Genomic DNA, 20,831 nt, shown 5'->3' on the forward strand with positions numbered 1-20,831 from the left:
TCTCTAGCAATACACACCAAACTGAGCATGTGCAGAGTGCCTCCTAGGGCTCTGTTCTATTACAAGATGGATTGGGGACAGGGGAAGATCATAGAAGACAGGATCAAACCCCCTTTTTACACAGTGCAGAGGATTGACCACTTAGGTTCAGCAATGAGTATAAACAAGCAAGCTTTACTGCATGTACAGACCGACTTTACGGTTGTAAGTTTAGTAACACTTTAATTCCAGTACGAGAATGTCTTCTTTCTTGCAAGATTTAGGATCCCCATCATTCCTATGATCTCACTAGAAGGAACACAAAGCAACCTAAATGTTGTCCCCTGCACTTCTTGATAGCGGGCACTATCCGATAGAACAACGGCAATACAAGTGTGGGCACCTGGCTGTGACTGGTTGCAGCTTCACAGCCAGGTGCACACTGCGCATGAACGAGTCATGCTGCGACATGTGATGTGTCCCAGAAAATTGTAGGGAGGGAGGAGGAGAGGAGAACTTCTGCTTGAGTTGCCCAGGCAGCCTGAGCGGAAATGGGAGCTGTTACCTGCCAAAAGTAGGTACCCGCTCTCCCCCCAAAAAAACGACATTCCAAATATGGCATAGGAGGGGGGGAGGAATGCTTAAAGCGGATGCCTTTTGGGTGGAGCTGCGCTTTAATGGCATCCCAGTGTTTGTCCGTAAGGTTCAATATTGAGTTGGCCCACCATTTACAGCCACAACAGCTTCAACTCTTCTGGGAAGGCTGTCCACAAGGTTTAGGAGTGTGTCTATGAGAATGTTTGACCATTCTTCCAAAAGCTCATTTGTGAGGTCAAGCACTGATTTTGGACGAGAAGGTCTGGCTTGCAGTCTACGTGCTAATTCCTCCCAAAGGTGTTCTATAGGGTTGAAGTCAGGACTCTGTGTAGGCCAGTCCAGTCCTATAGACCTTGCTTTGTGCACTGATGTGCAGTCAAGTTGGAACAGGAAGGGGCCATCCCCAAACTGTTCCCACAAAGTTGGGAGCATGAAATTATCCAAAATGTCTTGGTTTACACCTTAAAGTGGTTGTAAACCTTTACACACCACTTTTACCTAGAGGTAAGCCTATAATAAGGCCATTTAGGAAATATTTACTACGGCCTGGCCCAATGTATCCACTCTGGACCTTGCTTTGTGCACTGGTTAAAATCATTTGGTGGAGAGGAGATTATGGCGTAGGGTTGTTTTTCAGGGGTTGGGCTTGGCCCCTTAGTTCCAGTGAAGGGAACTCTTAAAGTGGTTGTAAACCCACAAAAAAAAAACTGCAAGACAAAGGCATAATGAGCTAGTATGCATGGCATACTAGCGCTTTATAAAAATACTTACTTTATGTAGCAATACCCCCAAAGAAGCTACTTAAGTCTGTTCAGTCCATTACTCTGCCTCTCAACCTGAAAGAACTGTCTTAGCGCCTCTGACAAATCTAGCAAACAGTGTACTTGCAAACACAGTAAAACAGACACAGATGTAGTGAACATGAAATTTGTTTATTGGGAGACTTTCCACAATCAAACAGTAATCTGGTAACTCAATAGTCAAGAATGGCAATAAGGTCTTTAATAGCGTTAATCAAACCCAAAATGCAGACTTCAAAATAACACATTCAAACAACTTAAAGCGGAGTTCCACCCTAAAGTGGAACTTCCGCTCATCAGAACCCTCCCCCCCTCCGGTGTAACATTTGGCACCTTTCAGGGGGTTAGGGGGGTGCAGATACCTTTCTAAGACTCCCACGGGAGTCTATGACTCTTCCTGTCCCGGCGCGCTGTCTGCTGGAACACACATGGGTCCCAGAGACAGCACGGACCATTCCCATTGCTCTGCGCAACTCGCGCATGCGCAGTAGGGAACCGGGAAGTGAAGCCGCAATGCTTCACTTCCTGATTCCCTCGCCGAGAATGGCGGCGGCAGCAGCCGAGAGTCAATCGATCAATTGGCCTCGGCTGCCGACATCGCTGGACCCCAGGAAAAGTAAGTGTCCATTTATTAAAAGTCAGCAGCTGTAGTATTTATAGCTGCTGACTTTTAATAATTTTTTTCAGGTGGACTCCCTCTTTAAATAGGTCTAGATTGACCTATGCACTCAGGCATGAAGGAAAACTGATCTGACTTAACAAGGTCAGTCTGTTTCCCTCAAATGCTGAAATCGCAGACCCAGGCAATTAAATGTGAGGCAATAGGCCACAAATGCAATTTATCACTTTAACATTTAACTGACTTTATCTTGACTGTTCAGCAGGGTGCAAGTTTTCCTACAAATGTGGGCACTGGTGAGGCAATGTTGCCTGATTACCACGTCTATAAAGATGTTGCTTACCCCTCCTGCGACCCCCCGAAAGGCCCAACTGGCCACCTTCTAACCAGATCGGGCCCACATCCTCGGAAACACCTGGAGATATAGCCGGGATCCCTCTCAGGCTGGATTTCCGTTGCCGTCCGTCTGAAACCATGGCAGGATCAGCACACTGACTTCTGGAGCTGTGACAGGATCAACACACCAACCTCTGGAACTGTGGCTGGATGGATCCCCTTCGTGGGTAACAGCAGCCCCTCTGATCACATCTGTGTCTCTCTCACTCCCTCGTTGATGAACTTTTACCTCAGGACACAAAATTAAGTATTTTTCTTTCCTGTCAGTAAAGCCTGCTGGGATTTGTATTTCTCCCTGTATACCAGTCTATGGGGCCATTTTGTGGGAACTGCATGTCCCAGAATCCATTGCAGCTCTCCCTGCAGTTCGGTACAGTCTCTCCTGTTGTAACTGTGCCATTAATTGTTTTTCTTCTTCCGGCCAATAGGGGCACAAGAGAAGCTGCTGAATGCACAGCTCTGTGTGTGTCAGCTTACATTTCAGTGAAAACAGGAAGAAGGAGGGGGTAAAAAAGCCCATGCAGACATGACAGCCAGCTCTCTCCCCTCTGCACAAAGCTGGAAAGCCTGTGTACATGCAGTCATCTGTGTTAATGTACATGCAGCCCATCTGTGTTAATATAAGTCTTTGGCTGCAATACCGGCTTCACACTCCCCCCACCAAAGAACCTTTGGTCCTTCAAAGGAGGTAAAGAGTCTGTGACTTGTTACATGCTTTGTATATACATGCGGAGGGAAAAGCAAGTTAGTATACACAGGAAAACAAGCAGTTTGTATTTGCATAACAACCTGGCAGAGGAACCTCCCACCAATGAGCATAGGAAGGAAGTTTGTCCTGCCTACAGGCCAACTGAATTGGAGTGGCCAAGCTAGATGTGCCAAGGGGTGAGTTGGGGTTGTCCTCCACTAAATGTGTGGTGGAAAAACCAGACGCCTCAAGAGTCCTTTTTGAAGGGAAAACAGCTTCCTCAGAGATTTCACCCAGAGTATCATAGGTCAGTCTCTTAGGTGGCTGAATAGCTCTTCACTCCGTCTGTTCTTTAGGCTGTGGAGTTACAGCCACACTGGTCTCTGCTTCATCCACAGCTTTTTCTTCCTCCTGCATATCAGCCTCAGCTTCTTCTTCATCAAAGGAAGGAGAACCATCGGAGGCTGCTGCTGGCAGGGAAAATTGAGAGTCTTCCAGATCTTCCAGAGGCTTATTCTGAGGCACAAATTCAGGAGCCTCTGGCCTGAGAATCCCAATGTCTGAGAATCACAATGTTCTTCTCCTTGGAAGGAGAAGAAGGGGTGGTAGACTCTGGCATTTGAGATGGCCACAACCAGTCTATTCCTACCGCTTCATCTTCGCTATCCTCATGGTCTACAGCAAGGGGTACAGACTGAAATCTAGTCACTGGTCGGGATCTCAGGGATGCCATGGGTGTGGACTGTGAATCTGACTATGGTGGCAAACGAATTTCATTCTGACAGAGGCAAAAGATGGTTGTGGTGCCAATTCTTTAGCAGGCCTATGCTCCCCTCTGGCTGGATTTGATACACTGGGAGTCCAGGCAGCTGCTTGCAAATGAAAAAGGGCTGCGACTTCCAGTGGTCAGCCAACTTGTGCTTTCCAGAAACACCAAGATTCCTCAGCAGTACTCTGTCACCTGGTTGTAAGTCCTGCACCCGTACACTGAGGTCAAAGTTTCTTTTGTTCCTCTGTCCTCGGGCATCTGAGGCAGCTTGGGCCTTGTCATAGGCGGTCTTCAGACTTTTCCGTAAGTGGTCCAGAGACTTTTCCGTAAGTGGTCCAGATAGACTCTGTGGGAGGTTAATGAGGTATGGTCTAAGGACGTGCCAAAGACCATGTCTACTGGCACCCCGGGCCCCCCATCCAAACATCAGACGATAGGGAGAGTATCCTGTGGCATAGTTTGTGGTGCTTTTATAAGCATGCACAATAGTGGCTATATGCTTTCTCCAGTGCTCCAGTGCTCCAAGCATATTTAGGAGGGTTCAGTTGAACCTCTCTGGCTGAGAATCCCCTTGAGGATGGTGCGGGGTGGTTCTGGACTTCTTAATGCCTAACAGGTCTATAAGTGTCTTGATGAGGCTTCTCTCGAAGTCTCTCACTTGATCTAAGTGGATACCTTGGGCAGACCATAGTAAATATTTACTAAACGGTGCAAGTTTAGGAGATAGTGACAGTACCTATAGGTAAGCCTTATTATAGGCTTACCTGTAGGTAAAAGTGGTGTGTAAGGGTTTACAACCACTTTAAAGTGTCAACCAAGACATTTTGGATAATTTCATGCTCCCAACTTTGTGGGAACAGTTTGGTTATGGCCCCTTCCTGTTCCAACATGACTGCACATCAGTGCACAAAGCAAGGTCCATAAAGACATGGATGAGAGAGTTTGGGGTGGAGGAACACAGTCCTGACCTCAACCCGATAGAACACCTTTGGGCAGATTATAGCGACTGCGAGCCAGGCCTTCTCATCCAACATCAGTTCCTGACCTCACAAATGCTCTTCTGGAAGAATGGTAAAACATTCCCATAGACACACTCCTAAACCTTGTGGAAAGCCTTCCCAGAAGAGTTGAAGCTGTTATAACTGCAAAGGGTGGGCCAACTCAATATTGAACCCAAGGACTAGGACTGGGATGCCATTAAAGTTCATGTGTGTGTAAAGGCAGGCGTTCCATTACTTTTGGTAATATAGTGTATGTCTGCTGACACCCGCCGACATCCAATCCGATAAAATCCGCTAAAAATAGAAGGATGGGGATACGTTCCTCATCTGTCCGGTGGATTGTAGGACAGTCAGATGGAAACGGACAGATAGTCTGACCCCCCCCCCATAGAGAAGAATGGGTTGTGTCCGTGTCCACTCTGCTCAGCGGACAGATCCCTTGCTAAGAAGGCAGATCTGCTCCGTCTATAAAGGGCCAATCTAAAGCAGTGATGCATCACAAAAATTGCCCTGGTCAAGAAGGGGAACGGGGGTAAAACTATCCAGAGGTTAAATGGACGTCATTCCTCTTCATCATAGACAGGACACATTATATGGATGATCTCTGACAATTAAGGTTGCCACCTGTCTGGGATTCACCTGGATAGACCGGGTTTGGAATCCTGCGTCCGGGTTTCAGGCAGACTGAAACCCAAACATATTATTCAGACCGGGCTGTGGCTCCCCAGTAACCAAGATAGTCACACATAAATCTGTTGCCGCCCAGAAGCTATGGGCGGCTGTCTGGGTTCAGGTTCAGTATCACTGGGAGGCAGGGCGATTATGTCAGCAAGAGCAATTTGGCCACACCCACTGTTCGCTGCCACACCCTATGCGCACCACATTACTACTCTCCTTGGGGGCACCCAAAGGTGTGCCAGGCCGCTAAAGTGTATGGATTTGGCTTGAAGAAAAGGTGGCAACCAGTGGCGGTGTGTCCATAAGGGCGCATGGGTACCGCCCCCTCTCTCCAGCCACCCCTCTCTCACCAATAGATAGATTAATGAATCTATCTATGGCCACCGCTGCCACCCCCTATTGAGGCGCTGGGCCCTTTTTGGGCGCCGGGCACCTGAATTATAGTGGCAGTTTTTTTTTTGAAGCACATGATTAGAGCCATAGGCAGTGGCGTAACTAGAACCTTCAGGGCCCCGATGCAAGAAACCATGAAGGGCCCCCCTGAACCCCAGCCAGGGCCCTTCCCTCCGAGTCCGGCGGTGGAACTCCAGGGCGTGGTCACAGGTATGACCTTTGTGAGCCCTGTAGTTCCACCACTGGCATCAGTAGTTTTTTTTCTTACTTTTATTTTTTATTTTTAGGTGCCCCATTGGGTGACTGTCCCTAGGCAGGATGGGGTCCCCGTCCCCAGAAGAGATGAGGTCCTTTTCTCCAGGGCAGATGAAGTTACTGCACCCAGGTGAGAAGGGGTCCCTGTCCCCAGGGGAGGTGGGGGTCCATGTCCCCACGTGAGAAGGGGTCCCTGTCCCCAGGGGGAGATGGAGGGGGTATGTAATGGTGTGTGGGGGATGGGGTCCTCTCACTCACCATGACCAAGCTGCAGGCCGCGCACTCATCCATGTTGGCCTGGGCTCCATCCAGTGTGCTGGACGGGCAATCAGCATATCTCCCAGAAAGACCTTTCATCATCTGTGTATGACGGGGGAGGAGGGGGGCTGGCAGACAAGCCTGCAGTGTCCTCCGGGGAGCTCTCATAGGACTGCACTGCATCTGTGTGCTTAAAGTTTGTTTACCCGGGAGAAGTATGCAGTGCAGTGTGGGTCGGACTCGGGGGGGGGGGGGCGGGACTCTGGCTGGGGAGAACAGACATCGGACTGAGCGGCAATGCATGGAGCAGGAGGGGTACTCTGAGGAGCCGGCCGAGGACACAGGTAATGCGGGGAATGCACAACTAAAGAGCAGCCAGTGCGATAGTCGAGCATGGAGCTCTGCTAGTCACCCTCCACCTCCAGCCACCCATGTGCATGGTGCACTGGTACCCCTAGCTGCCTATGCTGCTGCCGGCCATATGTAGAGGGGGCTGCATGGGCCCCCTGCAGCACAGGGCCCAGTTGCGATCGCGACTGCTGCACCCCCTATAGTTACGCCCCTGGCCATAGGCTCTAAAAGGCGTCAAAAAAAGGTGACCTGTGAGCGCCATGCTGGGAGCTCGCAGGTCACTCAGCTGTGTCAGAAAAGCAAATTAATATTTGCTTTCCTAACACTAAAGCACTTCTTCTCCAATCAGGTGCACGGATCTGTTGCCAGTCACCTGATTGGCTGAAACGACAGGCGCTGGATTGGATGCCTATCAGGCATATAATTATAGCAGAGGACAGGAGAAGAAATCGAGGAGCTGTCCCACCGCCACTGAGACAGGGTAAGTATAGACAGCGGCACACTGGCATCATTTGATATGGCACAGTGGCTGCAATGATGGGGCACAGTGGGAGCATTTGATTAGGCACAGTGAGGCTGCATTTGATGGCACAGTGGCAGCATTTGATATGGCACAGTGGGAGCATTTGATATGGCATAGTGGCTGCGTTTGATGGCACAGTGGTGGCAATTTATGGGCACAGTGGCTATGTTTGATGGGCACAGTGGCTGCGTTGGATGGTACAGTGGCGGCAATTAATGGCACAGTAGCTGCGTTTGATGGGCACAGTGGCTGTGTTTGATGGTACAGTAGCGGCAATTGATGGGCACAGTAGCTGCATTTGATGGGACAGTAGCTGCGCTTGATGGCACAGTGGCGGCAATTGATGGGCACGGTGGCTGCGTTTGAAGGGCACAGTGGCTACGTTTGATGGTACAGTGGTTGCAATTGAGGGGCCCAGTGGCTATGTTTGATGGCACAGTGGCTGCATTTGATGGGCACAGTGGCTGTGTTTGATGGGCACAGTGGCTGCATTTGATGGGCACAGTGGCAGAAATTGATGGGCACAGTGGCTGCATTTGATGGGCACAGTAGCTGTGCTTGATGGCACAATGGCTGCGTTTGATGGCACAGTGGCAGCAATTGATGGGCACAGTGGCTGCATTTGATGGGCACAGTGGCTGCGTTTGATGGCACAGTGGTTGCAATTGATGGGCACAGTGGCTGCGTTTGATGGGCACAGTGGCTGTGTTTGATGGCACAGTGGCTGCATTTGATTGGCACAGTGGCTGCGTTTGATGGGCACAGTGGCTGCAATTGATGGGCACAGTGGCTGCAATTGATGGGCACAGTGGCTGTGTTTAATGGGCACAGTGGCTGTGTTTGATGGCACAGTGGTTACATTTGATGGGCACAGTGGCTGTGTTTGATGGGCACAGTGGCTGCATTTGATGGCATAGTGGCTGCGTTTGATGGCACAGTGGCTGCATTTGATGGGCACAGTGGCTGTGTTTGATGGGCACAGTGGCTGCGTTTGATGGCACAGTGGCTGTGATTGATGGCACAGTGGCTGTGTTTGATGGGCACAGTGGCTGTGTTTGATGGTACAGTGGCAGTGTTTGATGGGCACAGTTGCTGTGTTTGATGGCACAGTGGTTACAATTGATGGGCACAGTGGCTGTGTTTGATGGGCACATTGGCTGCGTTTGCTGGGCACAGTGGCTGCGTATGATGGCACAGTGGCTGTGTTTGATGGGCACAGTGGCTGTGTTTGATGGGCACAGTGGCAGCGTTTGATGGGCACAGTTACTGCGTTTGATGGCACAGTGGTTACAATTGATGGGCACAGTGGCTGTGTTTAATGGCACATTGGTGTCAATTGATGGGCACAGTGGCTGCGTTTGATGGGCACAGTGGCTGCGTTTGATGGGGACAGTGGCTGTGTTTGATGGGCACAGTGGCTGCGTTTGATGGCACAGTGGCTGTGTTTGATGGCACAGTGGCTGTGTTTGATGGGCACAGGGGCTGTGTTTGATGGTACAGTGGCAGTGTTTGATGGGCACAGTTGCTGCGTTTGATGGCACAGTGGTTACAATTGATGGGCACAGTGGCTGCGTTTGCTGGGCACAGTGGCTGCGTATGATGGCACAGTGGCTGTGTTTGATGGGCACAGTGGCTGTGTTTGATGGTACAGTGGCAGCGTTTGATGGGCACAGTTGCTGCGTTTGATGGCACAGTGGTTACAATTGATGGGCACAGTGGCTGTGTTTGATGGGCACAGTGGTTGTATTTAATGGCACATTGGTGTCAATTGATGGGCACAGTGGCTGTGTTTGATGGGCACAGGGCTGTCTTTAAGGCAGGGCAAAAGGGGCAGCTGCCCTGGGCCCTGTCATTGTTGTGGGGCCCAAAGCAGCTGCCTCATACTTACCAACTAACACAGTTTAAATTTCCTTGTCCCTTGAAGTTTTAGTCCTGTGCTGTGTTCCGACATCTCAGTGTGAAGTGCTGATACTAATGCTGCCCAGCTCTGCCCTATTGTTGTGTAAACCCTGTGTTTACATGTAAATAACCATCATTCATATGTAAATAGTGGCGGCATTACTAAGCAAATAGCTGTGGCCAGTGGCATTGATATGTAAATAAAGACGGCATTCATATGTATATCATGCTTCCATGCAGTGTGGAGATGATGTGCGGTAACCTCTAGCAACCAATTAACAAGCAGGAATCATTTGCTGTAACCTCTAGCAACTAATAAGTGAGCCGTAATGCGTGCTGGAACTTCTAACAACCAGTCAGTAAGCAGTAATGGTATGCTGTAACCGCTGGCAACCAATCACAATTGCTGCCTGATCTGCGACTGTAAACTGATTTTAAGTCTAGCTGCTATTTACTGTATGTCTCAGAGCAGGTGGAGAGTGAAATTGCAAGGGGGAGGGGGGCAAGAAAACTTTTGCACAGGGTCCAATCAATATTAAAGACGACCCTGGATGGGCACAGTGGCTGCGTTTGATGGCACAGTGGTTGCGATTGATGGGCACAGTGGCTGTTTGATGGCACAGTGTCTGCGTTTGATGGCACAGTGGCTATTTGATGGGCACAGCAGTTGCGATTGATGGGCACAGTGGCTGCGTTTGATGGCACAGTGATGGCAAGTGATGGGCGCAGTGGCTGCGTTTGATGGCACAGTGATGGCAAGTGATGGGCACAGTGGCTGTGTTTGATTGGCACAGCGGTTGCGATTGATGGGCACTGTGGCTGTGTTTGATGGTAGAGTGATGGCAAGTGATGGGCACAGTGGCTGCGTTTGATGGCACAGTGATGGCACGTGATGGGCACAGTGGCTGTGTTTGATTGGCACAGTGGTTGCGAATGATGGGCACAGTGGCTGTGTTTGATGGTACAGTGAAGCTGCAATTGATGGATTTTTTTTTCAGAATTCTTCACTTTGTTTACGCCCCCGCAAAAATTCAATGTGATGAAGATGCATGTCAGCCAGCTAACAATGAATCCATTTATGAATCACATTCTAGGACAATAAATAAAGTGACACACCGCGGCGGACCGCTCATTCCTGGAATCTTTGAATATCCATGACACATGAACTATACAGCAACACGTGACCGCGGGCACAGCCAGCCCGGAGCGGAGCCCTGCGAATGGTCCACGGCGCGTGACGTCACAAAGCCGGGCTGGAAGAGGGAGTGGGCGGGGTGACAGAATGATGGCGAGGGACGTGATTGGAGGGGAGGAGCCCGGAGCGGAGCAGGAAAGGGGTGGGGCTAGAGAGCGGCGACCACCGGGCGGGAGAGACACCCAAGCGTGAGGTGACCCGGGGCGGGTGACAGGAAGAGTGAGAGGTGACCCGGCTGGTGGTGAGAAGATGCCGCGGGTGGTGCCCGACCAGAGGAGCAAGTTTGAGAATGAGGAATTCTTCCGGAAACTGAGCCGGGAGTGTGAGGTGAGGGGGAGGGGTGCAGGGTATTGGGGGGCTCGGTGTTCTGGGGGGCCCATGTCCACACCTGGCAACTTTTCACCAGCACTAATTCTGCAATGGGGGGGGGGGGGTACTAGTGTCCCAATCATGTCACCTGTATGTCATCTCTGACACCACTATTACCCCCAATCACGAAACCACTGACCTGCGATAAGTTCCCAGGTGTGGCCCCTCCCCTCCATTCACATCATACGTGTTGTCCATCCTATAGAGAATAAGGCTGGCCCTCTGTCCTAGGCGCTCCGCTCACACCAACACAAAGTAGGACGCGCTCTGCGTTGACAAAACGCCAAGTGACACTCTGCGATTCACCGCATCACACTAACATGCAAGGAAATGAGTGAGATGTCATTTTGTCACATTTAAATAAAGTTTCAAAGTAAACATTGAGATGCTTTGCAACAACTCCCCCACCTATTAATGCCCTAAGCATGGCTTGGCCCCGCCCCCTCCCCACTGACCGCAGCAGGAACCAATGAGAGAGCTAATGCTCTTGTGCACATCACTGGATCAAGAGCAGGCTCAGGTAAGTATTGGGGGGGGGAGGGGGGGGTGAACTCTGAAGGTTTTTTTTGGTTGAGCCTGGGTTCACAATGGTGCGATGCAGGAACCAGCGTGATTAAGGCGCCGCTTCCTGCATCGCATCTCCCCCGCAGGCAGTTCACACTGCCCTCTGCGAACCGCTGTGGGTGTCAATACATTGTTAATGACGGCTCCAGATCAGATCGCAGTGCCAACTGTGAACTCGCACAGGAATCGGATGGCATAGGTGAGAACAGCCACGTGATCCGATTTTGGGGGGGGGGGAGTCCCTGCAGCTTTTTCTGTGTGAATTCAATGTGAGTTCAGCCATGCAACTGTACAGCTGAACTCGCGCTGCACAGACATCGAATGTGATCCGCACCACTGTGCGGGTGCGAATCGCATACAATGTCTGTGTTTGCACTAGTGTGAACCTGGGCTTAAAGTGGCTGTAAAGTCAGAAAGTTTTTTTTACCTAACTGTAAAATGCAGCTCCCCCTAAATGCATGCCTGAGCCACATCTCGGTCTAGCGATGAGCAGCAGTTCTCCCGCCTCTCTCCCTCCTCATCGGTTTAGAAACAGCAGTGGGAACCATTAGCTCCTGCTGCTGTTAATCACGGTGATGAGGGAGCAGGGAGTGGAGTCTTATGGAGACACAGAGCGGGGCTCGGGAACAATCGTGCACAAGTGCCCCATAGCAAGCGGCTTGCTATTGGGATGCTTGTCAGAGGGAGGGGGGGAGCCAGGGGTGCCGTCTGGGGACCCAAGAAGAAATCCATTACACAGAGCAGGAAAGTATAACATGTTTGTTATTTTAATTAAAATAAAAACAAGTCTTTTCAATCACTTTAACCCCTTCCTGCCCATGCTATAGCTCGGTTCGCCAGTTGTTGGTCCCAGAACTGTGCCTCCTGCGTGCTCTGTGACTGCTTTGTTCTTCAGACACAGCTGATAACAGATTGCAGTACGATAAAGGGCCAATCACAGTAGCCCTTTACCATGTGATCAGCTGTGTCTAGTCACAGATGATCACATGTACGTAAACAGACTTGCTGTCGCGCTTTCTCTGTGTGAACAATAGAGAGATGATAACCGGCAAGGCTGACAGGGCACAGTGCCTACTTTGTTTACACTGATAATCGGGGCACTAATCATCAGTGCACATCAGTAGAGAAGAAAAATGACTGACTTATTTTCAAAATTTTATATCAAACTAAGAAAAATAACAAAAATACTATTCTGCTGCCAAAATTTCTACTGCTTGAAACAACCAGTGATCCAGCTGCTGCAACCACTCTAAATGTGTGTGTCATATCTACTGCAAATAACAGTATGATCATTAAAGTGTTACTGAACCCAGGACCCGGCATCACTATAGCTGCTCTCTCATAGTACACAGAACATGGAAATGCAATGATTTTAGTAAATATAAACTGCTAAATACCTTTTCTCATCAGCAGTATATAGCAGGCTTGTGACTTCTGTCAGTGTCTGGTTAAAACTTTTAGGAGGAGTTTTCATTCTACGCTGACTGTCCTATGAGGCTGCAGGACTTCTGGCCCTCTGTCTGGACAGTGCTGATTAAGTCCTGCACTGATCACATGTACTTTCCCAAAAAAAAAAAAACTCTCGCAATACACACCAAACTGAGCATGTGCAGAGTGCACCCAAGGCTCTGTCCTGTCAGCAGATAGATTGAGGACAGTGGAAGAAGGGGGGGGGGGGGGGTTTAGAGAAGACAGGATCAAATGGCCTTTTTACAAGAGGTGAAGGATTAACACCTTAGGTTGCACAGTGAGTATAACGAGCATGCTTTATTGCATATACAGACTGATTTTTACTGTTGTGGGATTAATAACAACACTTTAAGGATGGTGCCAGTTCAACACACACTAAGTCCATGCTGCTCACAGGTGAGCTGGCTCCAACGGCATGATCTCCTTACTACAGGGTGCTCGCCCAGTCACAGCTGAAACCGTAATAAAAGGAAAGTCCGGATGGCTGCACACCAAACTGATATCCAGATACCTTTATTCGCATAAAACCATGAAGAGCACTATAAGTACAAGCAAGGGAGGAATTACATGTTTACATGTTACAGCTGACATGTTTCGCATATGAATTGTGCTTTATCAAGATCTCATTTTGGTGTACAGCCATCCAGACTTTCCTTTCATTACTTTATCTGCTTGCCTCCCGCCCACCGTCAAATGACGGAGGGACAGTGCAGCTCTCGTTCTGGGAGGACATCATATGACGGCAATTATCATTCAAAGCACGACAGCGCTGAAAGCTAGAAGATGGCCTGGGCAGGGGGTGAAAGTGCCCAGTAGTGAGGTGGTTAATGATAATGTTGCTCTGCTGTTGTAAAATGCTAAAGAATGATGATCCGAAAATAAGATATTAATGTGCAATGATTAAATTCAATAATGGCAATAAATACATACGACAATGTGTATCTAATAAAGTGAACTCAACGCAAATGGTGAGAAAATAACGATAACCTTGCAGTCTGAAGTCTTACTGGGATGTGGTGCCACACTCCCAGTGCTGAAAGAAATGTGATCCTTAGTATCTCCCGTCACCAAAAATGATGTGACAAATCCTGTTGGTAAGTGAACACAAAGTCCCAGTGCTGTAAATCAAATTCTCCCGCTATGTGGTGGTGGTGATGGTGTAACAGCAGAGCAACATTATTATTCTATTGATACAAAAAACATTTTTTGGTCTTTTTTCATGTGTTTAGCAAAACATAAAAATCCCACTGGTGATTTACCTCCCTAGCGGTGATCTCGAGTCTGGCTCGGGTTGGGATTTTAGTTCCACGAGTGGTAACCCCGAGCCAGATTTGGGATCGCATCGCTGGATACAGGGAGGACACAGGGAGAGTTGCTTACCTTGTCCCCTGGATCCAGCGATGTCCTCCGCGCTGTGTGATTGAGCTTTCCTCCGCTCGATTCACAGTGCCCGAATGCCGCCGAGCTCCGTTCCCTGTGACGTTACGGCGCACGGGAGTGGAGATCGGCGCCAAATTAAAAAAGTAAAAAGACACAAAACACACACAGTACTGTAATCTTACAGATTACGGTACCGTATAAAAAAAATTACACACCCCCTTTGTCCCTAGTGGTCTGTGCAGTGCCCTGCATGCACTTTTATATTATAAATGCTGTTTTTTTCTGCCTGAAATTTGAAGATTGTCCAGCAACCAGAAAGTGTCCCTTTTTCAGTGTTTTAGGATTTGATTACATTATTGAATAATTTTTATTATTCTTTATTATATTATAAACTTTATCATACCCGGGATGTCTGCTAGACTCTGGTTTGGAACAGATTTAAGAGAGTTAATCCTAAAGCCGCGTACACACGGGCGGACTGTCTGTCCAACTTAGTCCGCCGAAACACATTTCAGCGGACAGTCTGCTCGTGTGTGGGCTTCAGCGGACTTTTTCAGCGTGCAGTCTGGCGGACTAAGTATTTCGGAATTTCCGTAATATTGTCCGTCCAACTTTAGTTTTAGCGGACAGTCCGCTCGTGTGTAGGCAAGTTCGACGGACTAAGTATGGCGCATGCTCAGAAAGGATTTACACGGCGAAAGGTTGCATTGCTGTGTATTGGACGTCCTATTTCTAGTCCCATCGTACGTGCTGTACACGTCATCGCGCAAGCTTTCGACGGACTGTTTGTTCATCGTGTGTGGTCAAGTACGTTCATTCGAAAGTAGGACGGACTGTCCGTCGGATTGTCTGACGGACTTAGTTGGCCAGACAGTCCGCCCGTGTGTACGCGGCTTAAGAATTACAGGACTACAATATAAAATGCCAAATTTCCATGCAAAATAATTGTACCGCTTTCAGCACCTAAAACCAGACTGAATCATAACGCCAGGGAGGTTAAATACCACCAAAATAAAGCTCTATCTGTCTCAAAAAACAATCAAAATTTCGTATGGGTAGAGTATTGCATGGCTACACACCTGCCATTCAAAGAGTGACAGCGCTGAAGTCTGAAAATTGGCCTGGGCAGGAAGGGGGTGAAATTGGTAAAGTGGAACTAAACCCTCCTATCCTTTTCAGTCAAGAAAGCTGCCATCTTGTTTGATCTTCGACTGCTATGATGCTGCATATGTGATCAGCTATTACACTAGCAATTTGATAGTTTAACAGTTCCATTGAGAGCACAACCAATGTGACAGTTAGCATTGTGGGAATGTAACTGTTTTTGAAAATTAAATTGATGGGTTTATTTCCACTTTAATGCACAGAATGCATTAGGCCTCATGTACACTGCTGCTGGTAAACTGACGTTTAGGTGCAGTTGGGCTCCTGAACTCCCCTCTGTTATCTTATCTGTCCATGTACACAGGGTCATTTATAGTTGTTTCTAGGCAGATACATTTAGAGGCTTTTTTTGGAACCCAAAAAATGCATTCAGAAGCTGTGTTTAGAGGCATTTCAAACGCTCAATGCAGTAACTTGGGTTTAGCCCCGTTTTGTTTACAGGCGTTTTTAATTTTTGGCTATTTAAAAAAAAAAAAAAAACGATTTTTTTTTTTTAAACGCTTATTTCGCTTTTATATCTTGGGTCACTTTAATGAAGAGGCCATACGTGTCTCAAACACTTTGGGTTGCTAACTGTATTCATGTTCAGATAAAAAATATTTTGGATGTCACTTTGGAGTGCTGGCCTCTCTATGGTCTGTGTAACTCCAGATCACGGTGTTCAAAAGGATTAATGACCTACTGGCTCTACCTGAGGGTTTGTCTGTCCATCTCAGGTACAGCATGCTTGGTGGTATTACAAAAATACATTAATACCGTTTTTCATTGGATTACTATATTTTGTTTATTTTTAGATCAAATACACAGGATTTCGAGACCGACCTCACGAGGAACGACAGGCACGTTTTCAGAATGCTTGCAGGGATGGCCGTTCCGAAATAGTAAGTATTTAAAGAAAAACATTTAGTTGTTCAGTATATCCATACAGAGCTTCAAATCTTATTCATTAATAATGCTGCATAAGGAAAGGGTAACAGTTCTGCTTGTACACTAGAGCTAGACTTGTCTTTGTAGAAGGTGATCACTTTGTATTTATGCATAAAATTGACTTGATGTCTATTGATTTTCTATTATAGGCATTTGTGGCAACAGGAACCAATCTTTCTCTGCAGTTCTTTCCAGCTAGTTGGCAAGGTGAGCCACGCCAGGCACCCACACGAGATTATGTGGACTTCGAGAGGGAGTCTGGCAAGGTAAGTTGCAGGCCAGATGTTTGCTCATTTCTGAAATCACTTTTATTTAGATGCTGTTCTGCTCACCTTTTCTCCTGGGAACTCCTATCTGTGAGGTTTCCGCACCAGATATCCCAGCACTGCCCACTTCTCATAGACATTACAACTTGCTTGTCCTGTTCTAGTGTGTATTTATATGATACATTGAACCTCTGCAGAGAGACCACTGCTTCTACACAAAAAAAATCAACGGTCCATCTCTGCAGCATGTTGGCAGAGACCCGTTTTTTTTCTACCTAGGATGTAGCTGATTTTTTTATTTTTTTTTTAATTGTAAGACTTTGCACACCTATTTTTGTTTTGATGCACCTAGAATGTATTTAGCTGATATATACTGAACATTCAGTTGGGCTTTACATCTAAAACAAAACATTTTTTAATAGCCATTTGTGGAGAGCATAAACATGTTTTTTTTCAACACCTCTCAAAGCCAATTTGTGAAGAATGCTAGTTTTCTTGGTCAGGATTGGTGTGTAATCATGTCTGCGGTTTGAATATCTTAATAATTTCATAATCTTAGCAAAATCCTAATTACAACATACAAGGTATTTCTTTAATCCCTTTTACTTAAATTTTTTTTAGCGATGAATGATGAAAACTGTGTGCCCCTTTTTTTGGAACAAGAATAAACTAGTTGTTGGTAGAGAAAGAGATGTCCAATTTATATCACCAAGTTATTGGCAGGTTGAATATTTCATGTCTCATAGAGAACAGCATAATCCCTTCTCATAGAGCACAGCATAGTGGTATAGTCACTTCTCCTAGAGCACAATGCAAGCAGTGAGGATAATACTAGCAGTACATGGGAAAATTACTTAGGAGCTTAGTAAAAAAAAAAAAGGTTCTTCATGGCAAATTATTTAGCGTACCCATAGACACGAGATGATTTACTTTTGTGGCCATATCCTCTTCTAGCTGGCAGCCTATAGTCAGAAGAGATGGTTGGTTGAATCGGTACAGGCGATGTCACACTGATGAATCCCCAAGGTGCAGCTAATACCTTTTTGTAATGGCCATTGCAATCCTTGTTGGCCAAAACACTGATTAGTACTCAAGACTATGTGAACAAACCCTATTTTGCACGTTTCACAGTTACTCTGAAATGCAGTGAGCTTCTTACCGCCAGTACATGGTAAAGGTACTGAAGGCTACAATGGACATACTACTTCCCTATATGGGATTGTTAGGAACACAGTGATACTGAACATTATACAATTAGAAGCACATTGCACTTAATACTGCCAGTACATGGTGAATTTACTTGAGACCACAGTGAGCATAGCATTGCCAGTGCATTGTATTTAAAGGACTAGATCACCTTTTCAGTAAAAAATAAAAGGTGATCCAACAGCATACACCCCCCCACCTCCCTGCTGTACCTGACATTCATGAGTGATGTCAGTGTCCAGGTAGCTGGTGTGGCAGTCCAGAGATTTGAAATCCCAGCTCTTCTTCTTTCTGCACTTCTTCGGGGATGGGTCAGTGTAATTCTGATTGGTCAGTGATGGCATAGAGCAGGGATATGCAATTAGCGGACCTCCAGCTGTTGCAGAACTACAATTCCCATGAGGCATAGCAAGACTGACAGCCACAAGCATGACACCCAGAGGCAGAGGCATGATGGGACTTGTAGTTTGGCAACAGCTGGAGGTCCACTAATTGCATATCCCTGGCATAGAGCATCTCTATGATCTTACCTGGAAGTGCTGCAGGAAGAAGAGCTGGGATTTCAAATGATAGGCATTTGTGGCAACCCGAACCGCTTCACTGGCTGTGTGGGTACTGACAGCTCATCATCAGTGGAGGTAAACATATTGGGGATGAAGTGTGGGTGGGGAGGGTGTACAGTGTTCACCTTTTTTGCATTTTTTTTTATCAACGGGTGAATATACACTTTAAAGTACATATGTAAGGAGATAAATATGAAGTCTTCAATGTTCATCAAAAATATTCAGCAGATTGACTATGGTAGTCTCAATCTTTCTCTGATGGCAGGTGTGCTTTAAAAACATAGTAACTAGTGATCTAACTACCCCAGATCACTGCGAACATGTGCCCCACACAACCTTTTGGGGTCAAAACTGCTTGCAAATTGCCTCGTGCAGTTACTGATATCACTGTAGTCTTATTCTGGAATTCAGGTGCCAAATCACATGTCAGATGAGTTCTTTACGTGCATTACGTCCCAACAGTGCCTTGAAAAAGTATTCATACCCCTTGACGTTTTCCACACCCTGGCATTTTACAACCAAAAATGTAAATTTATATTTGATTGGGGTTTTATGTGATAGAACAACACAAAGTAGCACAGAATTGTAAAGTGAAAGGAAAATGATAAATAGTATTCAAAATTTTTTTTTCAAACCAATATCTGAAAAGTGTGGGGTGCATTTGTATTCAGCCCCCCTGAGTCAATACTTTGTAGAACCAACTTTCCCTGCAATTACAGCTGCAAGTCTTTTTGGGGATGTCTCTACCAGCTTTTCACATCTAGAAAGTGACATTTTTGCCCATTCTTCTTGTCACAGATTCTCAATTGGATTTAGGTCTGGACTTTGACTGGGCTATTCTAACACATGAATATGCTTTGATCTAAACCATTAGGGATAGTCTGGCGCTGTACACAAAACAATTGCTACGTGTCATTCAGAATCCAGTGCATTATTGCAGTCCTTGCATGATAATGTCCAAATGGCCTTTTTTTGTTTAAAAAGGCAAAAAACAAATCCACTGGTTCAGGGCTGGCCTTGTGGGGGGTCGGGGGAGTAGAAGCAACCTTCCAGACATGAAAACAAAAAGACAGGATATCCCAATATGAAGTGCTTGTATTCCTCTTCCTCATGTGAATTTTATTCTTTACAATTGGAATAAACGTATTAACTGTACATTCAGAGGCGCCTGTCTTTCTCTTTTTAAGTCTTTTGCAGACTAACGGGTTTTCTTCTAAGATTGTCCTGTATTTGGCTCCATCCATCTTCCCATCATCTCTGCCCAACTTCCCTGTCCCTGCTAAAGAAAAGCATCCCTGCAACATGCTGCCACCACCATGTTTCACTGTGGGGATGGTGTGTTCAGGGTGATGTGCAGTGTTGGTTTTCCACCACACTTATGCCCTGTACACACGGTCAGACATTCCGACTACAAAATCCGTCTGATTTTTTTTTTCTGACGGATTTTGGCCCAAACTTGTCTAGCATACACAAGGTCGCACGAAGTTGTCGGAAAATCCGATCGTTCTGAACACGGTAACGTAGAACACATACGTCAGGACTATAAAGAGGGCAGTAGCCAATGGCTTTCGTCTCGTAATTTTATTCTGAGCATGCGGAATTTAAACGATAGGATTTTGTTGTCAGAAAATGTTACATCCTGCTCTCAAACTTTTGTGTGTCGGAAATTCCAACAGAAAAAGTCAGTTGGAAAGTCCGACCGTGTGTACAGGGCATAAGCGTTTTGCTTTTATGCCAAAAAGTTCAGTTTTGGTCTCATCTGACCAGAGCACCTTTTTCCACGTGTTTGCTGTGCCCCCCACATGGCTTCTCGCAAACTGCAAATGGGACTTTTTATGGCTTTCTTTTTGCCACTCTTCCAAAGGCCAGATTGGTAGAATGTAGGGATGCAACTGACGGTTATTTTCATAATCGATTAGTTGGCCGATTTATTGTTTCGATTAATTGGTTAATAACCTTTAAAAAAAAAAAAGTGGGTGAAATTGATGTTCATTTTCAACCACAGTGATGGGAACATTTGGAAATAATAGAAAACTTCTTGGTCAAAGGAATTTTCAGACAGTTTGTGGTTTTTGTTCAGAAATGAAGTGACAATTTCAAACAACATTCTTTTCATCTGAATATTCTCACCTGAAAATTGATCCGTGTGACCAGCATAAGGCTTGGTACACACCTATACAGTTTTTGCTTTTTATTTGTTTCTGTGGTGCTTTTTGCTTTGCGTTTTGATTTTTGTGCATGTGATTTTACTGCAATTTGCATTTATTTTTTTGGGCAGAATAAAAAACACAAATTGCTGCAAAAATGCATTACATTCTTTTCTGCAGCTTCTCCATTGAAGTATATTGAACAAAAAAAGCACCGCTTCGCGTTTAAAAGTCCCTGACCCTTTCCAAATGTGCAGTGACTGAAAAAAGCACAGATGTGAACGTGTCCCATAGGAAACCATGTAAATGAACTGTAGTGCGTTTCTGCTAAAAGCACCAATAAACATATAGATGTGAACCAGGCCTAAGACGTT

General features: G+C 46.6%; 1 protein-coding gene across 4 annotated transcripts in view; it reads left to right on the forward strand.

The window, feature by feature from the left end:
* Positions 1–10,539: 10,539 nt before the first annotated feature.
* Positions 10,540–20,831, forward strand: part of CBFB (core-binding factor subunit beta) — a 66,656-nt gene continuing 56,364 nt past the window's right edge. For all 4 annotated transcript variants that reach the window (XM_077455129.1, XM_077455122.1, XM_077455133.1 and 1 more), the window contains exons 1-3: positions 10,540–10,728; positions 16,143–16,229; positions 16,425–16,541. In XM_077455129.1, the coding sequence (XP_077311255.1) occupies positions 10,651–10,728; positions 16,143–16,229; positions 16,425–16,541 (282 nt within the window). In that variant the 5' untranslated portion in view covers positions 10,540–10,650. The remainder of the gene's footprint in view (positions 10,729–16,142; positions 16,230–16,424; positions 16,542–20,831) is intronic.

This window comes from Lithobates pipiens, unplaced genomic scaffold (assembly GCF_037356315.1).
Source record: "Lithobates pipiens isolate NorthernLeopardFrog02 unplaced genomic scaffold, aLitPip1_a1.2 Scaffold_10, whole genome shotgun sequence".
Classification (NCBI taxonomy): Eukaryota; Metazoa; Chordata; class Amphibia; order Anura; family Ranidae; genus Lithobates; species Lithobates pipiens.